Consider the following 20,977-nt stretch of genomic DNA (forward strand, 5'->3'; position numbering starts at 1 on the left):
GTGAAGGTTTCCCTTCAACAGTAAATATTATCACTGATGATGTTAATGAAGACATTAGTTTCACAGCATTTGAAGTACTGAAACACTCCACTGTTAACTAGCCTAGTGGGGTTTATGCTAATGTAAAATGTAATAAAGTAGAGGCCACTATCTCTTTAAGCTGAAAGAAAGGAAACTTGTTTCTACTTCCAAGGGATGCCTAGTGTGTGCTTATCTAATTGACTGTGTATTTTGTCTAGGTGTTGAGGGAAAGCTAAGAGAATGAAGGCTCTAAGTCCCCAGTGGAAGCATGATATGGCGATGCAGTGCTGGTGCTGAATTGTTCTCTCTGATGGCTCTATGGGAGTGGATAGCACTGAGTCTTCATTGCTGGGTTTTAGCAGTTGCTGCTGTTTCGGATCAGCATGCCACAAGCCCCTTCGACTGGCTCCTCTCTGATAAGGGACCCTTCCATCGCTCACAGGAATACACAGATTTTGTGGACAGAAGTCGACAGGGATTTAGCACAAGATACAAGATTTACAGGTATGAAGCAAAGGGAAAGCAATTACAGAGATATCATCCTTAGAAGTTGTCAATTATCAACAAGGGTTTCCTTAAGGGAAAGTTTCAGATGTGGGGGCAAATCCATAGACACAAAATTCATTGCTGAAACATATGCAAGGCCATATATGCACTGTGTACTATGGAAATGCCTGTTTGTGTTGTTTCTATTTTGTTTAAAGAACTTTTGGTAATTGATTATGTTGCTTTGGAAAACATTGTTTTTTAATACCTACCTCTACTCTGCCCTAGTGACATACTCAAAAATGTCCTAAGGTATTCAAACACCATCTTTGATTGCAGAGGGCTAACATGGAACACCTTTGACCATGCAGCAAGATCCAGTTCAATTGCTTTCAGGGTGGCTCATCAAGACATAAGTTGAGACTTGAAATTGTGGCTCCACAGATACTGCTGGCAAAGCATGGACTTCATTGGACAAATCAGGGTATTTCAACAGACTCAAAAAGTTTGCGGTTAGTTTATACCAGTGTTTTGAGAAGCAGTTTTCTCATCCCTGAGGGACTGAGCAATAAGAGCCACTGAATTTTAACAGAAGTTGCGGGTGTTTGGTCCATCACAAAACTCCGCATTAGGCTGGCCCAGTTCAGGCTGAGAAAAGAAAAAACAGGGGAAGACGTCAAAAGCATAGGTCTGCTTGAGAATTTGTGCCTTACTGTAGAATTGCTTTCACGATACATTTGTAACCTGTCAGTTTCTATTCTTTTGAGACAGCACTGGTGAAACATCTTCTTAATCATTTGCAAGGTGTATACAACTCAGTAATATCGAATAGGTTTATCAAGGACATGGGAATGAAAAGGAGAGTTCAGTTTAATAGTAGTGACCTAATGGCAAATAGAAAGACAGGAGAAATGAGGGAGCATGAGAGATTAAGGACTGAGAAAACAAACCTATAAGCAGAGAGGCTTTTTCACTTCATGTTGGTATAGATCCCTCCTGGCAGCAAAGAGAAAGGGGTGGCAGCCGGGCAATACAGGACAGATATTTAACTTCCCTAATAACTCTCCAACCTATAAACACAGACCATTTTGGTATGGAAAGACACACACTGATTTCATTTAAAACCATGAAACAGTTTGTGCAAATTTCATACCTATTTTAAATTATTATTCCCTAGTGGTATCCAGCTCTTTAGAAGAAGGTAAGAGTGATATGTGCCTCTATGTATATTATGTTTAGTTCAGTGTCCAGTGGCCTGTGACAAAACTGCTGGTCTCAGTCTGTAAAGATTTTATTTTTAAGGAACTTGTTTTATTTTTCTTTCCTAAATACATGCAGTAGAGGGCACTCTGTTGCAGGTCAATTTTGCAGTGGGCTCCTTTGCCATACATAGAGAAATTAAACATATTTTGAAAATAAAGTGTGATTTGGAAATATGCTTGATGAAGTGGCTTGTCTTAACAGAACAGCATTGCCCAATATTTACTGCATTTTAAAAGCCAGCTGTCAGGACCAATAATGTAAAGCCAATAATGCAGAGACTGAGGCAGCATATTTTATTCCTATTATTCTGTATTAGTCAACACTGAACCAAAATTATCTTGCTAAAAATGTGAAAGATGGAATTGTATTTCATTTCAGCTCTTTCAATCAGGTCTTTGAGAATTTTTCTCCTCTCAGCCATCATTACAGAAACATTGTTAAGTTTTATAGATCTGTAATCATATTGCTAATATTTATTTGGGTTTGTGCATAGGTTTCAATTGACTTTAATTTACACAATCCCACAGAAAGTGTTTCTTGTGTTTATTTCTATCCTCTGCCTATTCCCTTCAAGAAATGAGCTGGGAAGTCAAAAGAGGCACAAGCTACCTGAATCAAAAGAAAAGCTGCATTTTTTGATTTAGTCCTCTAAATACAAACCTTCCTGCAAAGTTTCCTTGTAAAATATGGTCCCATTAGCAAGTAGTGCAGAACATGGTGACCTTGTTACGAATCACACACTGTAAATTCAATCCCTGTTGCTTTTCTACGAGCTTTCCCAAGCTAAAGGATCTGGAGTCTAATTGGTCTGTTCATTCCCTCACCTATCTTTTACCTAATGAAAACGATCCCTCAGGGACACAGTCCTGATTCGAGCGGAGAAGTAAGGAAGGGGAAAACACAGGCCTGCATTGACTCAGCTGAATCATATTAACAAGAAAGAAAGGTGCCACTCCAAGCAGCACTGACAGGAGGGCCTCCTTTCCCTTCGCTCTTCACAAAGCCAACACATGAGACCTGACATTTCAAGAGTAAAGGGGAAGGAAAGTCATCTCCCTTCATTTTAACATCCATGCCACGTCAAAACCCATGGGGCTGAAGAAGAGTGAAGTGTACAGGGTGAGACACTCCAGCAGATTGTGTCCCATTTTGAATCCTTTCTGGTAGGATGTTGGTAGCACAGTGGGGTCAGACAGAAAATGACTGAAGACCTTTTTTTTTTCTTTCTTTTTTTTTTTTTAATGGCACATATGTGGCAAGTAGCTGCAAACTACCTAAAGGTGTGCCTCTCTTTTGGGAAAGAGTTGGCTCCAAAAGCACTGATGCGACTGTGACAAGTAGCAGCTCTCTTTCCATGTCTCCAGACCAATGGCATCCAAGTCACACCCATGATGTGTATGTATGACCCATACTTCTGATGGGTCATCATCAGAAGATGACCCATTATATCTCTCTGCCAAAACCTAACAAGTACTGCTGTCCATGGGAACTAACTCAGGACAACCAACCTAACACTGGGAGTAGGCGTTTACAATTAACAGCAATTAAATGGTGTCAATAAAAGTAACATAAAAACAGCAGTGAGTTGCACATACTGCATGTAGTATTTTAAAATGTGTTGGAGGAGATTTCAGAAGGAGACTGCTGTTATGACTTCTGTTTTCCAACAACGGAACAATTACGCAGCGACTAGAATGATACTTTGATTCCCATTATTTCTTTTCCTTCCTTTGGCAATCTCAGGAGAGGCAGTAATGATGTAGGAAAAAATAAAATTTCAATTAAATCATTAACTTCCCAATTTTTTTAAATTTCAAAATAGCCTTCCCTATTATAATCAAGATCATATTAAAAAGCAGAGAATACATGTTATTCTGCTTTTGGTTAAATCAGGCAATGCGTATTTCTCTAAATACTGAAGTGCCAGAGATGAAGGTCTTTATCCTGCACCCTTGTTTGACACTGATTTGAAGGGATCAAGGTCACGTTCTGCAGGTCCATGAAAGATATAAAATGGCTAAAATCAAGATAATAGGACAGAGAACTGGAAAAGCAAATATTAAAGAGAACAACAAAGAATATTAAAATGAAGATTACTTGAAACTTGATGGAAACATTGTCATTATTTCTCAGCTATTGAGTAAAACAATGTTGTGCTACTTGTTTTATTCCTGTCATTTGTATGGCAGGAGACATACTGATTTTCAAGTTTAGTTTCACCTAAACATATATGGCAATTGTTTTCCATAATGTCCAGTAGCCTTATTTTTTTTCAGTTCTTAAATTACACAACCTGTTTGCATTTAAAATAGATGGAGTCCAACTTTTAGACTAAAACAAGAAAAAATTATCACTGTATGGACTCTGTGCTAGCATTTCTATGCCCCCCCTAACTGTTGTATGCCAATGAGGTAAAAAGCAACTGCTTTGTATCCACACCCCCGGGTCACTATAAAGAAGTGTTCATCTGACCATGAATCTGTTATAAATTGTAGAGATGAAGCCAAAGATTGGCACTGAGGAGCACACTTATTAACTGAGCCCAATTTCTTATGAGAGGTCTTAACTTAAGCATAATATGTTTTTTAAAGATAAAAGTTGCACTTTGCCTTAACTCCCTATCTAGCCTTCAGAGCATAAAACAACCATGTGATAAAAACAACTGATGCATAAATTATGGGAAGGTAGCAGTAGAAAAATCTAGTCACCCGTATTTTAATCTATACATTAAAGGTCAGTTATGTCTATGGGCAAACAAGCTGATTCTGCAGTGTGCTTAGCTCCCCAAGAAGAGGAGCTTTCAACATGACAGGATAGAGCTGAAAGAGACAAATATATACGTAATAGTGTTTTAATCAGGTATTGCAGAACACTAAATAATTGCAACTGATGTTACCAGTGTTGTTATAAGTTGGGAATGGTGGGCTGGTTATGTTGATTATGTGGCAGTGTGGTATTGCCTATAATTCTTTGAAGGAAATATCCTCCTGCAGGAAATTTAATAATTGCCACAGTTTTTGGTGGCGTTCATTGCCACTGATTTGTGAAGAGAAATGCCAGGAAAGCACCTGGACGGCTGCTGAAAACCTCAAAATTAATGGGAATCCTGTGTCAATATTTTATGGAAGGTAGCTCCTGTAGTTAATATCAGTAAATATTTTGGCAAGGAAAATTGAGTTTATAATTTGTTATTTAATACACAATGGGACTACTGTGCCTCTTATGTAAATCAGCTACCCAGACAAAGGAATTTAAATCCAAACAGAATGAGATGAGAGCTTACCAGGATGGAAAGAGTGATTGTGAAATTATGCAAAGAACCTACATTATATCAGAAGAGGTAATTTCTACAGAGATAGGGGAGTATTCATGCTATCAAATAAGGTCCTGAGGAAATCTCCTCAGGGATACTGTGTAGTTTTGTTCAAGCAAAATGATTTAAAATTTGAAACAGATGTGAAAAATCAGGGGAAAGAAGAGCCTAGCTTTTCCTCTTAAAGCGGAAATATTTGGCATGTTTAGAGGGGGAAAAAAAACAAAAAGAGAGCTGAAAGAGAATACAATTCCTGTCAATAAACATACAGTCAGATGAACTATTTAAACCAAAAGCCATTGCTGTCATAAAACCAAATCGGTATAAACTGACTATGAATAAATTTAGGCTGGCTATTTAAAAAAGGTTTCTAATCATTAGAGTAAAATAATTACTAGGACATATTAAGTTACAAATCCTTACCAATCCTATGAATAGGGGGAAAGGGTTATAAGATGTGGTGTTTATGACAGTGGACTAGGCTTTAGTAACCCTTGAAATCCCTTTGAGGTAAGTATCCCTAACAAGTGTAGAATACTACTCTGCAAAGGAAAAAAAAGAGAATCTCCTACAGAACTGAGTAGTTCTGTGCAGCACGGTATTCGTGTGGCTTAAGAAGTGTTCCTTTAGAGGTTATTTTAAAAGGGATCGTGTTTGTTCATGAACAACTGAAAAAATAACAGTATTAGAAAATAAAGCTATCAAATTGAAGATTATTTTGTATTATAACACATTGGGTTCCTCTCATATGTTCTGAATCCTCTGGTAACTGAACCTATAGGGTAAAGTGAGCAAGACTGAAGACTGTAGTAGAACACTCGCTAATATGCTTTAACACTTGTGTGTGAAGTTAAGTAGAGCCAACATTGAAGTCGGTTGTGGTTTTTATTCCCTATCAAAATATTTTATCCCACAGTTATCACTAGACTTCTTGACACATGTATACTCCTGACAGACAGTGTTAATAAAAAAACTAAGGGGTTCAGTTGTGAACGTACACATCAACATGCCCTGATTTGCAATTTTCACCCCAGTGTACAGTCTGGAATGACATTCCCTTGTGCTCTTCCTGAGGTTGCTTTGAACTGATAATTTAGGAATTTTAAGGCATTGAGAAGAACTAATAAAATGTCTCCAACAATTTCTTCCAATACAAATGTTTCGTACAATGGAGGGCTGAGCAGAGATGTCTGCCATCATACCTTTCAAAAGTCTAAGGATATGATAGTATGGCATTTCTTGGTGCTCTTATTTCCTATACATTTGATCACACTCTAGAAACCATAATCATTGACAATTTTTTGGAAGGGCCCATTTGGTACTGGAAGCATCAGAGCTGTTGTCTTTTTGAAATAAGTCTGCTTCTTTGGAGACTAAGACAGGAGCTCATTTCTCAGACATGGACCTCAGTTTCCTTAACACAAAACATCACATACAAAACCCATAAAAGGTGAGGGAGGTAGTGACAGAGGAGTGGAACAGGATATATCAAAGAAAGGAATGAGGCAAATTAGTACTGTAGAAGTTGAGGAAAGAAATGGGCTGGAGTCAGCAAACTGTAACTCTGACGGGTGGCGATGAGGTAGATTTCAACAGGTAGCTTAGCAAACTGGTCAACCGTTGCCTTCAACTCTTCAGAGCCTTTGTTTCCTTGGGCATTGAATTACATGCACAGTGTCACTGCTGGGCAACTGAGAACTGGGATTATATGCACCAAAGAGCAAACAAGTTTATCTTCCACAATTGCCGTATCAATAGGGAATAAATAGCAGGAACAGTTCTGTCTCCTTTTCCAGAAATTCACTGTATCAGTAAATTGCTTCTGGCCGGCATTGTAATTGGTCAGCTTGCTTTAGGGAATTTTCCATTCAACCTGGTGGATAAAAGGTACAGTAATTGGATGGATCATCATTCTCAGAATGTTTACAAAAGGCTAGACTACTGAATGCACAAAGTCCTCTTTTTAAATCCAGTGGCTCATAGGCTGGGAAGAGAGAAGAGGAGCTCAAAGAGAGTTTCTGGGATTGTGAGTTGATAGGTTTCCACTGGAAAAATAATATTTGTAGTCCAGTACAGTGGTCTCATTATTACGGGCAGTGTAGATACACAGAACAAAAAGATTCTGATTTTGGTCCTGAAGAATCAAACAGCAACAGTTTCCTACAGTGGAAGTATAGTTTAATTAAAGTAAAGAAAAAAAGATGTAGGACATTTTTTTAAGAATGTCTGGATCTAAAAAATATCAATGAATTTCATTTCTGGTTGTCATATACTTCAATAGCCTCTCTTAGTCTAGTCAGCTGGGCATAACAAAGACATGATGTAAGTTAAATAACTGGCTCTGGTGAAACTGCTTGCATAAGTACATATATGAGCAAAATAAAAGCTTTAAATGACCATATTTCCAGGTCTAGCAATACTTGGACAATGCTCTCCAAAATTATCTGATTTCCAGCCCTTTGTTTCAAATGTAAATCTCCTTCATAGGAAAGCATTTTTGTTTTATCTTTAGGGCCTAAACACCTATCAGGTAGTGATGCTTTACAATTAGCAGTTCCTATTATCAGAATTATATGAGTTTCTTAATCTATTTATCCAGGGAATTCTCTGGAAGGTATGTGCTTGTGAAAAGGTGGAAATAAAGGGACAGATAATTTAAACTGAGAGGCTACGTATACATAACAGAAAACTTTAAAAAATGTTTTCAGATGAATTATAATCAGAGCCTAGTTTAGTTTACCGGTAATCTCAAGGGGTTGACAAGTACATAGAATGGATGTTCACAAAGGTGAAAGAATCTTTCACCGATGTTCCTGTGGCTACCACGTATGGGCTACCTCCAATGGCACTGGGAGCCTAAGGGGCCCCTCAGATGGATACCAGGCATGCCAGAGGTGCAGGAGATAAGGACTGGACACTTACTTAGGTCTGCCCCCACAATCCCAGGTATGCAAGAGGTCTGCCCCAGGTAGGATATCTCCACAGGCAATGATAAAAGATATCGCCAAAGGCGATGGTAAAAGAGTCTGAGCTCTCATGGATACTTGTGGCCCAGGAAGAAGGGCAGACAGACATGAGGGGCTCAGAGGTGGACAGGAAGGACCAAAGAGAGTTAGGGAGTTCTGATTCCCAAAACGTCTCTCTCTTTCCAGCTCTGTTACATGTGTGAGGTAGCACAGCAGAGAAGTCATCTGCTCTAGGTAAAGGGCTAGCACTTATGACTCAAGAGCACAGGAGAAATCAAGCTCCCTTCTGACACTGATCCACAACATCAGCCCTCAGTCCACCTTTGAAGGTCTTGGGAAAAGCATGACCAGACCCTGATGAAACAGTATATTTTTAAGAGATGCTGGCTTCCTACAGAATCCTGCAGAAATCTCAGTGAACAACAAGAAATTTATCATGAAGCCTACAGCATTCAAAAGCCTCTAAGTTGTTTTGCCACTGACCAGGGTCAGACCTACCCCATATCCCTTCACTCCATTTTGTTGGCTCAATATTAAACTACTGGGTTTCAAAACAAGGGTAGAGTTTCTCTCGGTGAGATAAACAAGTGATAGCACTGGGAAGGATACGAGGTAATGGTGCTGGATAGGCCAGCAGGATTAGGAGTGTTCTCAGGAGTCAGTTTGACAAGAACACAAGCATGTTTCAGCTTGGCAACAAAAGAGAATATTGATGCCAAGATTGCCTTCTGTATTTTTTTTTTATAATACACTGCAGGAGTCTGTGTTTTGACAATCTCTCTCTGTATTTCTTCTTATTCATTTGGTGTATTTAATCAAAGATCCCAAGGAAACTCAAATGGCAAGGAGGAGAGTGAATCTTATTTTTTTGTAAACATTACTATAATCTATTTCCAGAACGTACCCACTTTCAATATCTAATATTTTGAGGATAATTATTAGATCAAACCTCATACTGATATGTTTCCCTAGAACAAAGAACATTTATTTAGAGAATATGGTGCGTCACCATTTCAGTTAGTAAGTTCATAAATGATTTAAGTTGCCCTAAAAAAATTAGGATAATAGAGGCTGTAACTTAATGGTTTCATGCAGTCACTGAAGTAGTATAAAAGCTGTTTAACACTAATAATAGATTCATTCTTCAGTCAGCAGGATAGTCTGCCAGGATCTTGGGCATGAAATCAGGTCATTTTCATTAATTCTTCGAAGATTTTTGGTTAGTTGGGTCTTTGTTCTTTCATTTGCCCTTCCTTTTCATTTTTGTTTAAATATCCCTGCTAGTACTGTCACTGATGTTCAAGATGTAGAGGATTTCAAATGCTGATGACTTTCATAAAAGGGAAAAACAATTACCAAGATTTCTTTTCGTTACTGAAAAAAAAAAAAAGTTTTTTTTATTGCTTGAATCAAGTTCTCTGTGCTTTTGTTTTAACCCCCATATTGTTATTTTTTCTTACTGCTGTTAGGTCAGTAGTCTTCTCCAAAAAGAATGGCTTTCAGGTTTTTCTTTTTGTCCATATGTTAAGTCTATATGGGTGGCATGTTATATCTTACATAGAGAAAAGAACTGAATAGCACAGAAACCTTTTCTGTATGGAAAGACAGTAGTATTGATTGGAATGTATGATTCGTTGTATAGAAGGGTATGTATGACTTTTGCATAGAGAAAAAGAACAACTGACACCAAATGTACTCACTCAAGAATTTTTGTCGTTTTCTTCTACTATCATTGACTTAAGGTCGTGGTCATTATCTCAGAATTTAAATCTTAGTTGTCTTCTAGCTCTGATTGATTGATTCTACAGGTTTTACTAGTCATTTTGCTGGTTGTGAATTTTTATTGTGTAGCTACACATTCATTCCAACAGAGACCTTTGTGAAGAAAAGCAATACTTCAAAATAATGTCTTGTTGCTCGATCCTCCCTAGAATCCCAATATGATTGTTATGGATAATAGTGTTCTTAAGGTCATTAATGGCTCCATATCTCAATTCATCTTCTGATACTCTCAATTTCTACTTTATTTATGCAGCTTGAGAAGAGAAGATATTTTTACTGACCAGACAATTTGATATATAGAGAGCTCTGAAAACTGCACATACAAAGCCCACTAGCAATTTAGAAGTTGTGTATGCAGGTCTCACATGTATAGAAGAGATCGCATCTGACTTTAAGTAATGAATGTTAATTTCTCAAGGGAAAAACACATATACAGGTTTTGACTTACATGAGTAACATAATTTAAAATCAAAAGAATAAGACATATTCTACCAAATATTCTGAAAGATCAGCAGAATCTGAGACCTGAGGAAATATAATTGATTAATTCAAAACAAATATTTGTATTTTAACTAACTCTGAACTATATTCTTACAGTTCTTGAAATGTAACAAGTAGGGATTTTTAACTTATACCCTGGCAGCTAGTAGTAGAATGGGATGTTTTACTAGGAACTCAGATATGATATCAGCTTTGCCTACTGTAAATATGCTCTATTAATAGAAAGTAAACAGAGGCAACACGTTTTTATCCAGTTACATCTAGATGTATTTTATTTAAACCACATCTTTAGCCGTTTACTTTAAATACTGGCTACAGGTTATAATAATAAAAGTAAATTCTAAACATTACACAGCAGAACCAATCTAATAACACACATTAACAAACAGAATAAAGTATTTTCTCTACATTTCACATATTTACCCACGCAAAATAAATTAAAAAATAATAATTTGAACTGACTAAAAATGAAGGACCTGTAGTGAGTTCTCTTGTTACAAACAACTGTTCATTGCCATTTTTCTTTTATAAAATATCTAATGATGTTTTTGGTAGCAAACCACAAGACTCAATAAATTAGAGTAAGTGGAAAACATGTAGTCTGTGGTGCTTGTTCATTTACTGATTTCTAGAACCCAAATATTTGTGATTACTGTCAGAGTGAATCGGTGTGAATATGAATGCATGTATGTTTATATATATTTATGTGTATATGTATGTGCGTGCATGTGTGTCTGTATATATACGTGTGTTTATATACATACATATAGATAGACAGATAGGGATAAGTGAAAATAAAGGAGTTTATTACTTCACATTTTTGCAGTGAGAATACTGTTTATTAGAAAGAAAAACTTATATCTTCTACAGTCAGGTGTCTGAATAAGAGCCTTTGACCACTACATTAATGAGGTTTACTATGGACACTTCCTGATGGATCAGAGGTCCAGAAATTCTCTATAAGACTGGCAATGCCAAAAGATCTTTCCTCATTAGATCCTTGTATTAAAATGCCTCTGTCAGAAGCATTCTGTCAGATCTTGCTGCGTTTTCCTATGCTTTTGGTCAACTCTAGATTATGCCATTTACATTAAACTTTAGCTGTGGCTACAATAAAAGACATCTGAGGATCTGTAACTGAAACACATTAACATGAACCTTTTGTTTCATACAGGGGCTATTATGACTTTGCTCCAGCTTTTTCCTCTATCTTTCCATATGATTCTGGGTATAGTTAATGAAATCATCCTTGACAGGATGTAGTTTTTCTATGTGTGTACAGAAAAAATATATATGCGTGTATGTGGCTACAGAAGCTCTGTATTTAACTCCCAATTTTCCACAGATTCCTTGTGTGATAATGTCATGTGAAATCCATGCACCACAGATTTTCTACCTGTATCTTCACTTGTGGATCCAATACATGCTCATGCTTGGACAGTGAACTCTCTGATAAGACCTGTTAATATATCTGCTTAAAAAACTTTACAAGTTGTGCATAACTCCTAACTTTCAAGGAATCTGAAAGAAGTTTGGGCTGAGTTCAGTGCTCAAGCTATGTGCCCAAGTTATGATTAACAGCATGTGAGTACAAGACAAAAACTGGATCCTGACCAGTTCTTTCACATGCCTTTTAAAAGGCTCACTGGCCTCTGTTTCATTGCTAATTTCCTCAAGGACTGCTTTCCTGCTTAGACACCTTTGTCTTTTTACTTTTTTTTGGTGTCAGGGATTGAATAGTATCTAAAGATACTTTTATTTGAGTTGCCTCTGAAATTGCTTTTCCTTTTAATAAAACTATTTCTCATATGGTTGACTATGAAGGTCCATCTGTTTATTTAGAATTTTGCCTGAAGAAGTAATGGTTATGTCTATTTTTACTGCTGTCTCCTTGGCCTGGATGAGCACAAACAAATGTGTGCTTGTTTCCTGGTTCTGACATTGAAGTTCTCTGTGATTTGGGTATGCGTGCCCTTGGTACCAAAACCAGCAGGGAGTGTTACATATCAGTACAATCTATTAAGTCCCCTGACACTCACCCTTTCTGTTCCAAGAGACAAAACAAACAAACAAAATAAACACACAAATAGTTCAAAAAACTTTTTGAGTGTGGTGGTCTTTTTCCCAGACAATGAGAATGATAGAATATGAATAACTTAAAAAGGAATTTTAACCATAGTAATTTATTGGAATTTAAAGACAATTAACAGTAACACTTAAATTTAAAAGATTTGTGAACTAGGACATTAAAATGAAACAAAAATAAGTGTGCTTCTACTTTTAAAAAATGTCTCCATGTACCCATTCTATATTTATTGGGAGACAAAATTTTATATGTAACAGTCACACCATTTTCACGCTATTTCTCTTGTCTTCACAGTTAAAACATGAGAATTCCAAACCACGAGTGGGTTTGCAAGACTTTATATCATTGTTGACAGCAATAAAACGGTTTTCATTTGGTGTTTATGCTAATACAAAGTGAGATTTGGCAAGTTTCTACACAACAAAAACTGAGGTCACATGACTCCAGTTTCTAATTCAGTTTGAATCTTTGAAAATTCCTATGTATGGTTGATACGCATGAGTCAATATTCATCTCTTCCTGAGAAGTACTGGTTCTGTCACAGTAATTGGAATAAAACAGTAGGAAAATGTCAATTTTAGTCAAATAAACTTGGTAGCTATATCTCAGAATTTAGCCAGGGAACAGAACTCTCTTGAGAGAGAGTGGGGTGGAACAGAGAGAGGTCCAGTCACATGTTATCGAATGGATTTGTGGCTGATAGCTGTGTCTGAAGACAGCGTGTACCTGCTATGAGGTGGTTTTATCCTCGTGAAATCTGCATTTCTGATCTGTGGTGAAAAAATGCTTGTGCTTTTCTTCTCTGTTTTGATGTGACATCATCCTGAAATGTGCTAACAAAACAGTAATTTTAGAAGGTGCTAGTCTGGCAAGTAACATCCCTTAAAGCCAGAAAACAAGGAAAATGATGGTAACAATCCCAGGTGTGGAAAGGCCACTGGAGCGATTGCGGGCTAGCACTATCCACTGAGTGCAGGGCAAGAGGAAAGTAGCTTGAGCTTAATACCCACAGGGTAATTACAGGGAACTGGCTGTACATTGAGTGCCATAATGAATACAGATTGTTGTCCTACAGCTTTGTGTCTTCTGGTTGATGGCTGGGTCTGACTGGAGCTTATCTTGCAGTCAAGGCATTTATAAGAGGGTCACTCTTTTGCACTCACCTTCAGCTCTGTGGGGTCATTTTCAGGTGTGCCTTTGTGATCACATTATTTTGTCCATTAGGACTTATGGTCATAAAATGTGAAAATAGTTTTAAAGTGATTTATGGTTTAACATATCTAGAAATTGGTGAAAATTTTTTGAAGTTGGACAATGAATTAAAAAATTACTTGGAAGAGATATAGCCATATGCCTGTAACACCCACCTATATCTACTACCACAATGCAGCTGCATAGCCTCCAGTTTTTAAGAAACCAGGCTAAATTAAATCCAGAATCAGCCTAAATGAGAAAGGTTGCATTCCTGACTGATAAGGATCACTAAAGCCACTGATTTGAAAATGCACCAGCTTACTGAGGTGAGATTTTGAGCTAGTAGGACAGGAGCTTAGGCCTCAACTGACACCTAGAAGGTGATTCAGGCTGGCTCTTCATGGCCAGATTTGCAACAGGAAACTCAGGACCACGTCCCATCTTCAGAGTTCCATTGTACTTCCTGATCTTGTGAAGAACACGAGACAACTGAGGGCCGAGAACAGCAGGGCACATTGCAAAGTGTATTTGCTCCATTGGTTATATGAGGCCTTGTTTTGTAGTAGGGAAGGATTAAGTCCACGGCAGGTGGTAAGTGTTTAATGTTTCAGGAGCTGGGACATTTGTATTCTTGACAAGTAATGTCTTAGGAATGTAGTCTGAACTTAATTTTTTTAAATACATAGTTCTCAATTCCTTCCCCTCCCCCCCCCCCCCCGATACATTTGTTTCTAAGTAGAGAAACGGAACATGGATTTAATGCTTGCTCATCATTTTTGCTCTAGGGATTATCTAATGAGCTATGGTGCGTGGAGATTTCTAACAGCACTATAAACAGTTCACAGAAGTAGACCACAAAGTACACAGGGCGTAGATGACTGAGACAATATAGCAAGAATAGCTTTATGTTTGTTAAAAGTTTTTTTTTTAAGTTTTGGTCATTGGATATTACATCCAAAATCCATATTATATTTTACTATTTTCTTATGGAAGAATGTCACTATTACACCCAGTGTTGCTGCTGGGACATATTACGTTCATTGAATTATTTGTTCTTACCAGATCAAAGCAACAAGGTGATTCTCCCCCTCTGCTCTGCTCTGGTGAGACCCCACCTGCAGTACTGCATCCAGCTCTGGAGCCCTCAGCACAAGAAAGACATGAACTTGTTAAAGCTGGTCCAGAGGTGGGCCATGAAAATGATCAGGGGGCCAGAACACCTCTCCTATGGAGAAAGGCTGAGGGAGTCGGCATTGTTCAGCCTGGAGAAGAGAAGGCTCCGGGGAGACCCTATTGTGGCCTTTCAATACGTAAAGGGGGCTTATAAGAAAGATGGCGAGACACTTTTTCACCAAGGCCTGTAGTGACAGGACAAGGAGCAATGGTTTTAACGTAAAAGAAGGTAGGTTTATATTAGATATAAAGAAGAATTTTTTTACGATGAGGGTGGTGAGGCACTGGAACAGGTTGCCCAGAGAAGTTGTGGATGCCCCCTCCCTGGAAGTGTTCAAGACCAGGTTGGATGGGGCTTTGAGCAACCTGGTCTAGTGGAAGGTATCCCTGCCCATGGCAGCAGGGGTTGGAATTAGATGATCTTTAAGGTCCCTTCCAACCCAAACCATTCCATGATTCTATGATTCTAAGAACAAATGCGAGAAGCTGTGTGGCTTTCACCATTCAGGTAATCAGACAACATGAACAGTATTCCTCTGCACATTAACACTATTAATCAATATAGTTCTCGTCAGTTTATAATTTCATGAGATATGTCACTGAATGTCTCACCTGTTGGGTCTTAGCAAAATGTTCAGTGGAAGCTGGCTCACAGCATATAACTCAGAATCCAATTTAGTTGCTATTTTTTCTGCTTTGCTGAGAAAAAAAATCATTAAATTATTCTCCTGCCACAAGGTTAGGTAATACCTTTTAATCAATGCTGAAATGCAATAATGGGGCAAAATGAAAGACTTCACATTACAGATGCCCTGGGCAAAACCCCTCCAGTTATTTCCCCTTTGGCTGTTACTAGGTCCTGAAAATCAGGGACCACAGTATCTCTGTAACAACAATGTTATGCAAAAATGACATGGAGTTACCTGTAAATTAGTCTTCTGGGATAGTAAACTCACTATCTGAGATGAAGTAATCCATTTGTAGTTAAAGCAAAGGGTCTGAACTGCCTGACTACAGAAATTTCTGGGTTTAGACTAGCATGAAATTATATGTTGATCTTCATTGTAAATAGACAGGCGTACACAGAGGAAAATATATAAAAGTATAAACGTGTCCACTGTGGACTTGATGCTGAGACTAATCCAGCAAAAGGATTAGGATTTTGGATTTATTTAACTCCTTTCTGACATAAAGAAAGACGTTTTTATCACTGATAACGAATGGTGGAATTTGGAACAGCAGTACGGAGATTTAATTCTCATGCTGTGAAATGAGGAACGGTCACACTCCTCACAGGCAGAAGCAGAAGGTGGCCTTCACAACTAATGTGTTCAAGGACTACACATTCACTTTTTATGAGTTCTTCATCTACTAATGAATGCAGTACATAAATGTGATAGCTACCCCACTAGTTACTGAGCCATCAATAATTTTCCACCAAAATACTTTCTTAATGGCAAGCCAATGGCCAATTAAATGAAAATTTCATATTTTTAAGGATTCTTTGAAAACTTAAATTCAAACTTGAAAGCAAACAAGAATTTATTTCTACATCCAAGATATCAGAGACTGTCAAGAATTTGCTTCTCACCCCCAACCACCACCCCGAATACCTCTACGTCTGGTTTTCTTAGATTATTTTTTTTTCCTAGGAACAATTCTAAACACCAGTAACTAAGAGTCCTAATGCCACTCCCAAATTAAACCTGAATATAGAGGAAAAAACTGCCCAATGCATTTTAATTTTGGTTGCTGTTCTTATGCTGTTGTTCTATGGACTATCCATAGTGCGCTGGAAACCGAAATACTCTGCATAGGAAACTGAAACGTTGGAAAGTGATTTGTGTATCAGAGGGGAAGTTTAGTCCCAATTAAGTTGGTCCAAACATAGTGTGAAACGATAATGATATAGTACGGAGCAGGTACAAATGCTGCATAATGCAGCACTGTAATACCTGCTGGTGACAGGCACTGCAGCTACTCAAACTCTGGCAACAGGTACTGCAGCTACTCAAACCCCAGCAACAAGCAGTGTGGCTACTCAAACTCTGGCGACAGCTACTGCAGCTACTCTAATCCCTATGACAAACACTGTGGCTACTCAAACCCCAGTCAGCAGCTAAGCACCACGCAGCCGCTTTCCCCTCCCCCCTCCCAGTGGGGTGAGGAGGAGGAAAGGAAAAAAAAAAGTAAAACTCATGGGTTGAGATAAGAACAGTTTAATAACTAAAGTAAAATATAGTACTAACAATAGTAATAATGAAATATAATAATAATAATAGTAATGAAAAGGAATATAACAAAAAAAGGAAAGGGGGGAAAGAAAAAACCCCAGTGATGCACAGTGCAATTGCTTACCACCTGCTGACCGATGCCAGAGCCACGATCCACACCTCCCGGCCAACTCCCCCCAGTGTATATACTGGAAATTTGGGGATTGAACCCGCGACCTTTTTGCGTTATTAGCACCACGCTCTAACCAACTGAGCTAACCACTGGCATTCCATGGTATGGACTATCCCTTTGGCTAGTTCAGGTCAGCTGCCCTGGCCATGCTCCCTCCCAGCTTCTTGCACACCTGCTTGCTGGCAGAGCATGGGAAACTGAAAAGTCCTTGGCTTAAGATAAGCGCTACTTAGCAACAACTAAAACATCGGAGTGTTATCAACATCATTCTCACACTAAATCCAAAACACAGCACTGTACCAGCTACTAAGAAGAGAGTTAACTCTGTCCCAGCCGAAACCAGGACACCTACCGCTAAAGTGGTTAGATTCTTCTGATTTGTAACATTTCTTTAAGGTCTTTCCAGGTTGTTTGAACACCTTTTTCATACCGAGTAATATTCTAAACCACTAGTGTCACTGAAGTAATTGATATAATTATCTTTTTACTCAGAAGAAACAAAACTTAGAGAATACGTGTGAGTACGTGTGTGCAGACTTTGGAACCCATTTTGAGGCAGATAGGATGTTAGACACACACATTGTGTTTCCTCTGAAGTAGTTTGTAGTAATTTCTGTTTTCAACCTTTTTTTTTATGCTGATAAGCTTAAATTAGCAATTTCAGGAAAGAACACAACTGTCTATTATAAACACCTCCTATTTTCTGGTCTTCTCTAATGTGCTCATGTCATTTCTGCTGTGTAAATCTTGTCAAGTTGGTGGTATTCATGAAAGGACTAGCTTTATTCTCATCTCTCTCCACTCTATTGCCAGGGTTATTCTATGGTACAAGATGATTTTTTATTCAAAATCTAGCAAAGCATAGAGTAACACGCTCCTCCTTGCTATCCAATAATACCCTGAAAAGCAAATGGAGTTCACCTTTACCGTTTTACTGCAATGCTTGTTCCTACTTTTTTTTCCTTTTCTTTTTTTTTCCCCAGAGCTGTAGACATCCCATAGCCGCAGCATGCAATGGGCTGCAGAAGTAGGTTCCCTCCACCAGCTATAATTGGCATTGCCTTCTCTGTTTAAAGATTCACAGTCTTGACGCCGTGCTAACTATACCTGCAACACTTTCGGTTGGTCAGGGGGCTTTTATTCATGATCGGTTCATTGGTAAAAGTGACTGAATGTTGCATGATGGTAACTGTCCTGCTCTGGTTTTACTAAACTAGAAAAGTTAGCCAGACATGTCAGATGTATAGCAGATAAAATTGTAAGCATAAATTCTAATTTTCCAGTTAAGTATTTAACTGATTTTGTAGGATGAGTGCTACTCAAGTATGAAATATTCTTGTGTCTCACTCTTAAAGCATGAGGTATTTTACATTTTCACATCTTTTGCTCTGCTTTGATTTCATGACAAAATACTAATAAAGGTAGGGGAACAAAGCTGACTCTGAGTTTCATATTAATCCCTAATAAAAAGTGGCCCATGTAAATTCTTCTAAATACTAAGCCATCTCTTGCTGTCAATATAGACACAATTCACTGATCAGCAGCAATAAAGGCTCTTTAATTGCATACTTTTGTTACACATATTTCTAAGTAAGCATCTCCAAAGTATAAAAAGCATAATTAAAATCTATAATTCAGCTATCTGGATCCATTGATAGAAATATAGCCACATTTTAAACGAGCTTTAACAGTTTAACAGCTCTGTGCTTCAAAGAAAAGTAGATTAATACAAATAGCCTGCAGGGAAAGATAAAGGTTCAGATCTCAGCAATCTGAAAAACTTTGCATTTCTATGGAATCCAATTTCAGGCTACACAAATAAAGTTAAGAGGATAAGTAAACTTGCTGCATAGAATATTTTGTTATCCTAACTATTGTTGCTCATTGAATTAAATTTGATCTTTCTGCTGAAGTTCCAATTTTGCTTCATTCCTCATGATACAGATATGTTCTGTCTTTGATGTTCTCTAAATATCATTGAAGCTAATGCCATATCAATTAAATACGCTGTTTAAGTACTATTTTTTTCTCACTAGTCAATCATTGTTGGAATTTTCTATACAGCTTAGCATTAGCATTCAGAACCAGATTCTCGAAAGAACCTCGTATTTTCAAAAGACTTTAGTCCTTGGTGTGACATTTGTTTATTTAGGTACCTAAGAAGAGTAAGAGCTGTACTGAAGAAGATGGCTCACTAGTTTTCAAATTAATAACTAGGATGGTTCCACTGTCATTAATGATCTAGCAATTACTTTAAATTGGTGTAAACCGTTGATGTGTTTAAAAAGATTATGCCTAGTACTTTGGATTAGTAGGTTCAGATCCTGATCGCAAAAAATTTTGGGACAGAGAATGACAGAGGAACAAAATAAATAATGATGTGAGGCTACAAAAATAAAAGAAAAAAGTTCAATCTAGCAGGAGGAAACCTTGATGGTTTTGTGAGGTAGAGGAGTTTTATATGTGAGTATGAATTACTTACAGGAGGTGATCTGGTACGATGGATCTGAAGATTAGGGAACACGAAAGGAGGTTGCAGAACAACAGCATTTATATAGAATAATGAAATTAAGAGGTTTTCAAACAGAATTGGGAAAAAATTTACAGGTGGCAAGCTCAGATAAGAAATCTATCATTGAACTGAAAATTACGTTTACTGTATATTTTAGCATAATATGAAGTGTATTGGTGCATCATCATCTTATATAGCTTATGTCATCCTTCCCTGAGTAATTTTTGCCACCTGTTGTGGCACTGAATGACATTATATCCCTCAGCTAAAACAAAAAAATTTCTTTTATAAATTTCTAACATGTTACTTTCTGTGTTGCCATTAACCACCTTTTGTTATGGAATGAGGAGATAACATTTCCCTCCACCTTTTCTAGGCCTCTGAACCATTGGCATTGGCTTCTGACAATGGCACTGACAGTGACCTACTTGGTTTACTTGCAAAGAGGTGTCTTGACCCAATGTCAGATGTGGAAGGAAGTAGGAGGATTCCTATTCAATCTGGTTCCTAATGGCATACCCCACATTTGAACAGCTAGAATTATAAATCAATTGCTCTTGAAAGATGTGAACTCATAGCTTATGATGGTCTACCTGAGTAATTAGGAAACAAATTTTGATAACATAACAGGAGAAAACAAACAAAAGAAGCAGTCTTGGCACTGTAAAGTATCTATACATGCCAGCTGATACCACTGCATTTGCCAAGACAACGTTATGTGGCTGCGTGGATGGTATGTTCACTGCCTGTTTACTTCTCCTATTGGCCTTTCATGAAGAAGTTAATGCTATTGCAAACCCATGAGTGACCAGGTCTCTGTCAGTAGAACATAGAGGCATCTGTTGAAAATTTTTCTCCAGGATAAAGGAAAGATTACTGAATGTTTGTGAACAGTTCAGTCAACTTATCTGCTTTGATTATTATGGTTTGCCCTTATTTTATTTAAAAACAAAACAAACCAAAACACTTAACAAGCTGTGTGATGGCGTGTTTGGTTGCTTGCTTTCTTTTGGGGACTAGTTTATTTCTCAAATGTTCTGAAGAGGTCAAGAAGTATTTCTGAGAAGAGAGAAACATTTTGGCTGAAATTTTACTGTTATCTACTTACCAAATCTGTGTGTCCTTTATTTCCCTGTTATATATATTAGGGGCAGTGGTCTCGTAATGTATCAAGGTGATAGGGAGCATTCTGCATTAACAATGCTGGAGCACAGAGGCAGGAGAAAGTCATGCACATCTTGCTCTGTTCTCTGGAAGAAATTGCCACATGGGAA

The 20,977-nt window shown here is 37.8% G+C and overlaps 1 protein-coding gene across 2 annotated transcripts in view; it reads left to right on the top strand.

The window, feature by feature from the left end:
- The first annotated feature begins 289 nt into the window (after positions 1-289).
- BRINP3 (BMP/retinoic acid inducible neural specific 3) overlaps positions 290-20,977 on the top strand; it is a 207,902-nt gene continuing 187,214 nt past the window's right edge. Inside the window, exon 1 of one of the 2 annotated variants that reach the window (XM_050901189.1) lies at positions 290-525. In XM_050901189.1, the coding sequence (XP_050757146.1) occupies positions 290-525 (236 nt within the window). The remainder of the gene's footprint in view (positions 526-20,977) is intronic. The other variant, XM_050901190.1, reaches the window with a different exon arrangement.

The sequence above is a fragment of the Gymnogyps californianus genome, chromosome 8 (genome assembly GCF_018139145.2).
Source record: "Gymnogyps californianus isolate 813 chromosome 8, ASM1813914v2, whole genome shotgun sequence".
NCBI classification, from domain to species: Eukaryota; Metazoa; Chordata; class Aves; order Accipitriformes; family Cathartidae; genus Gymnogyps; species Gymnogyps californianus.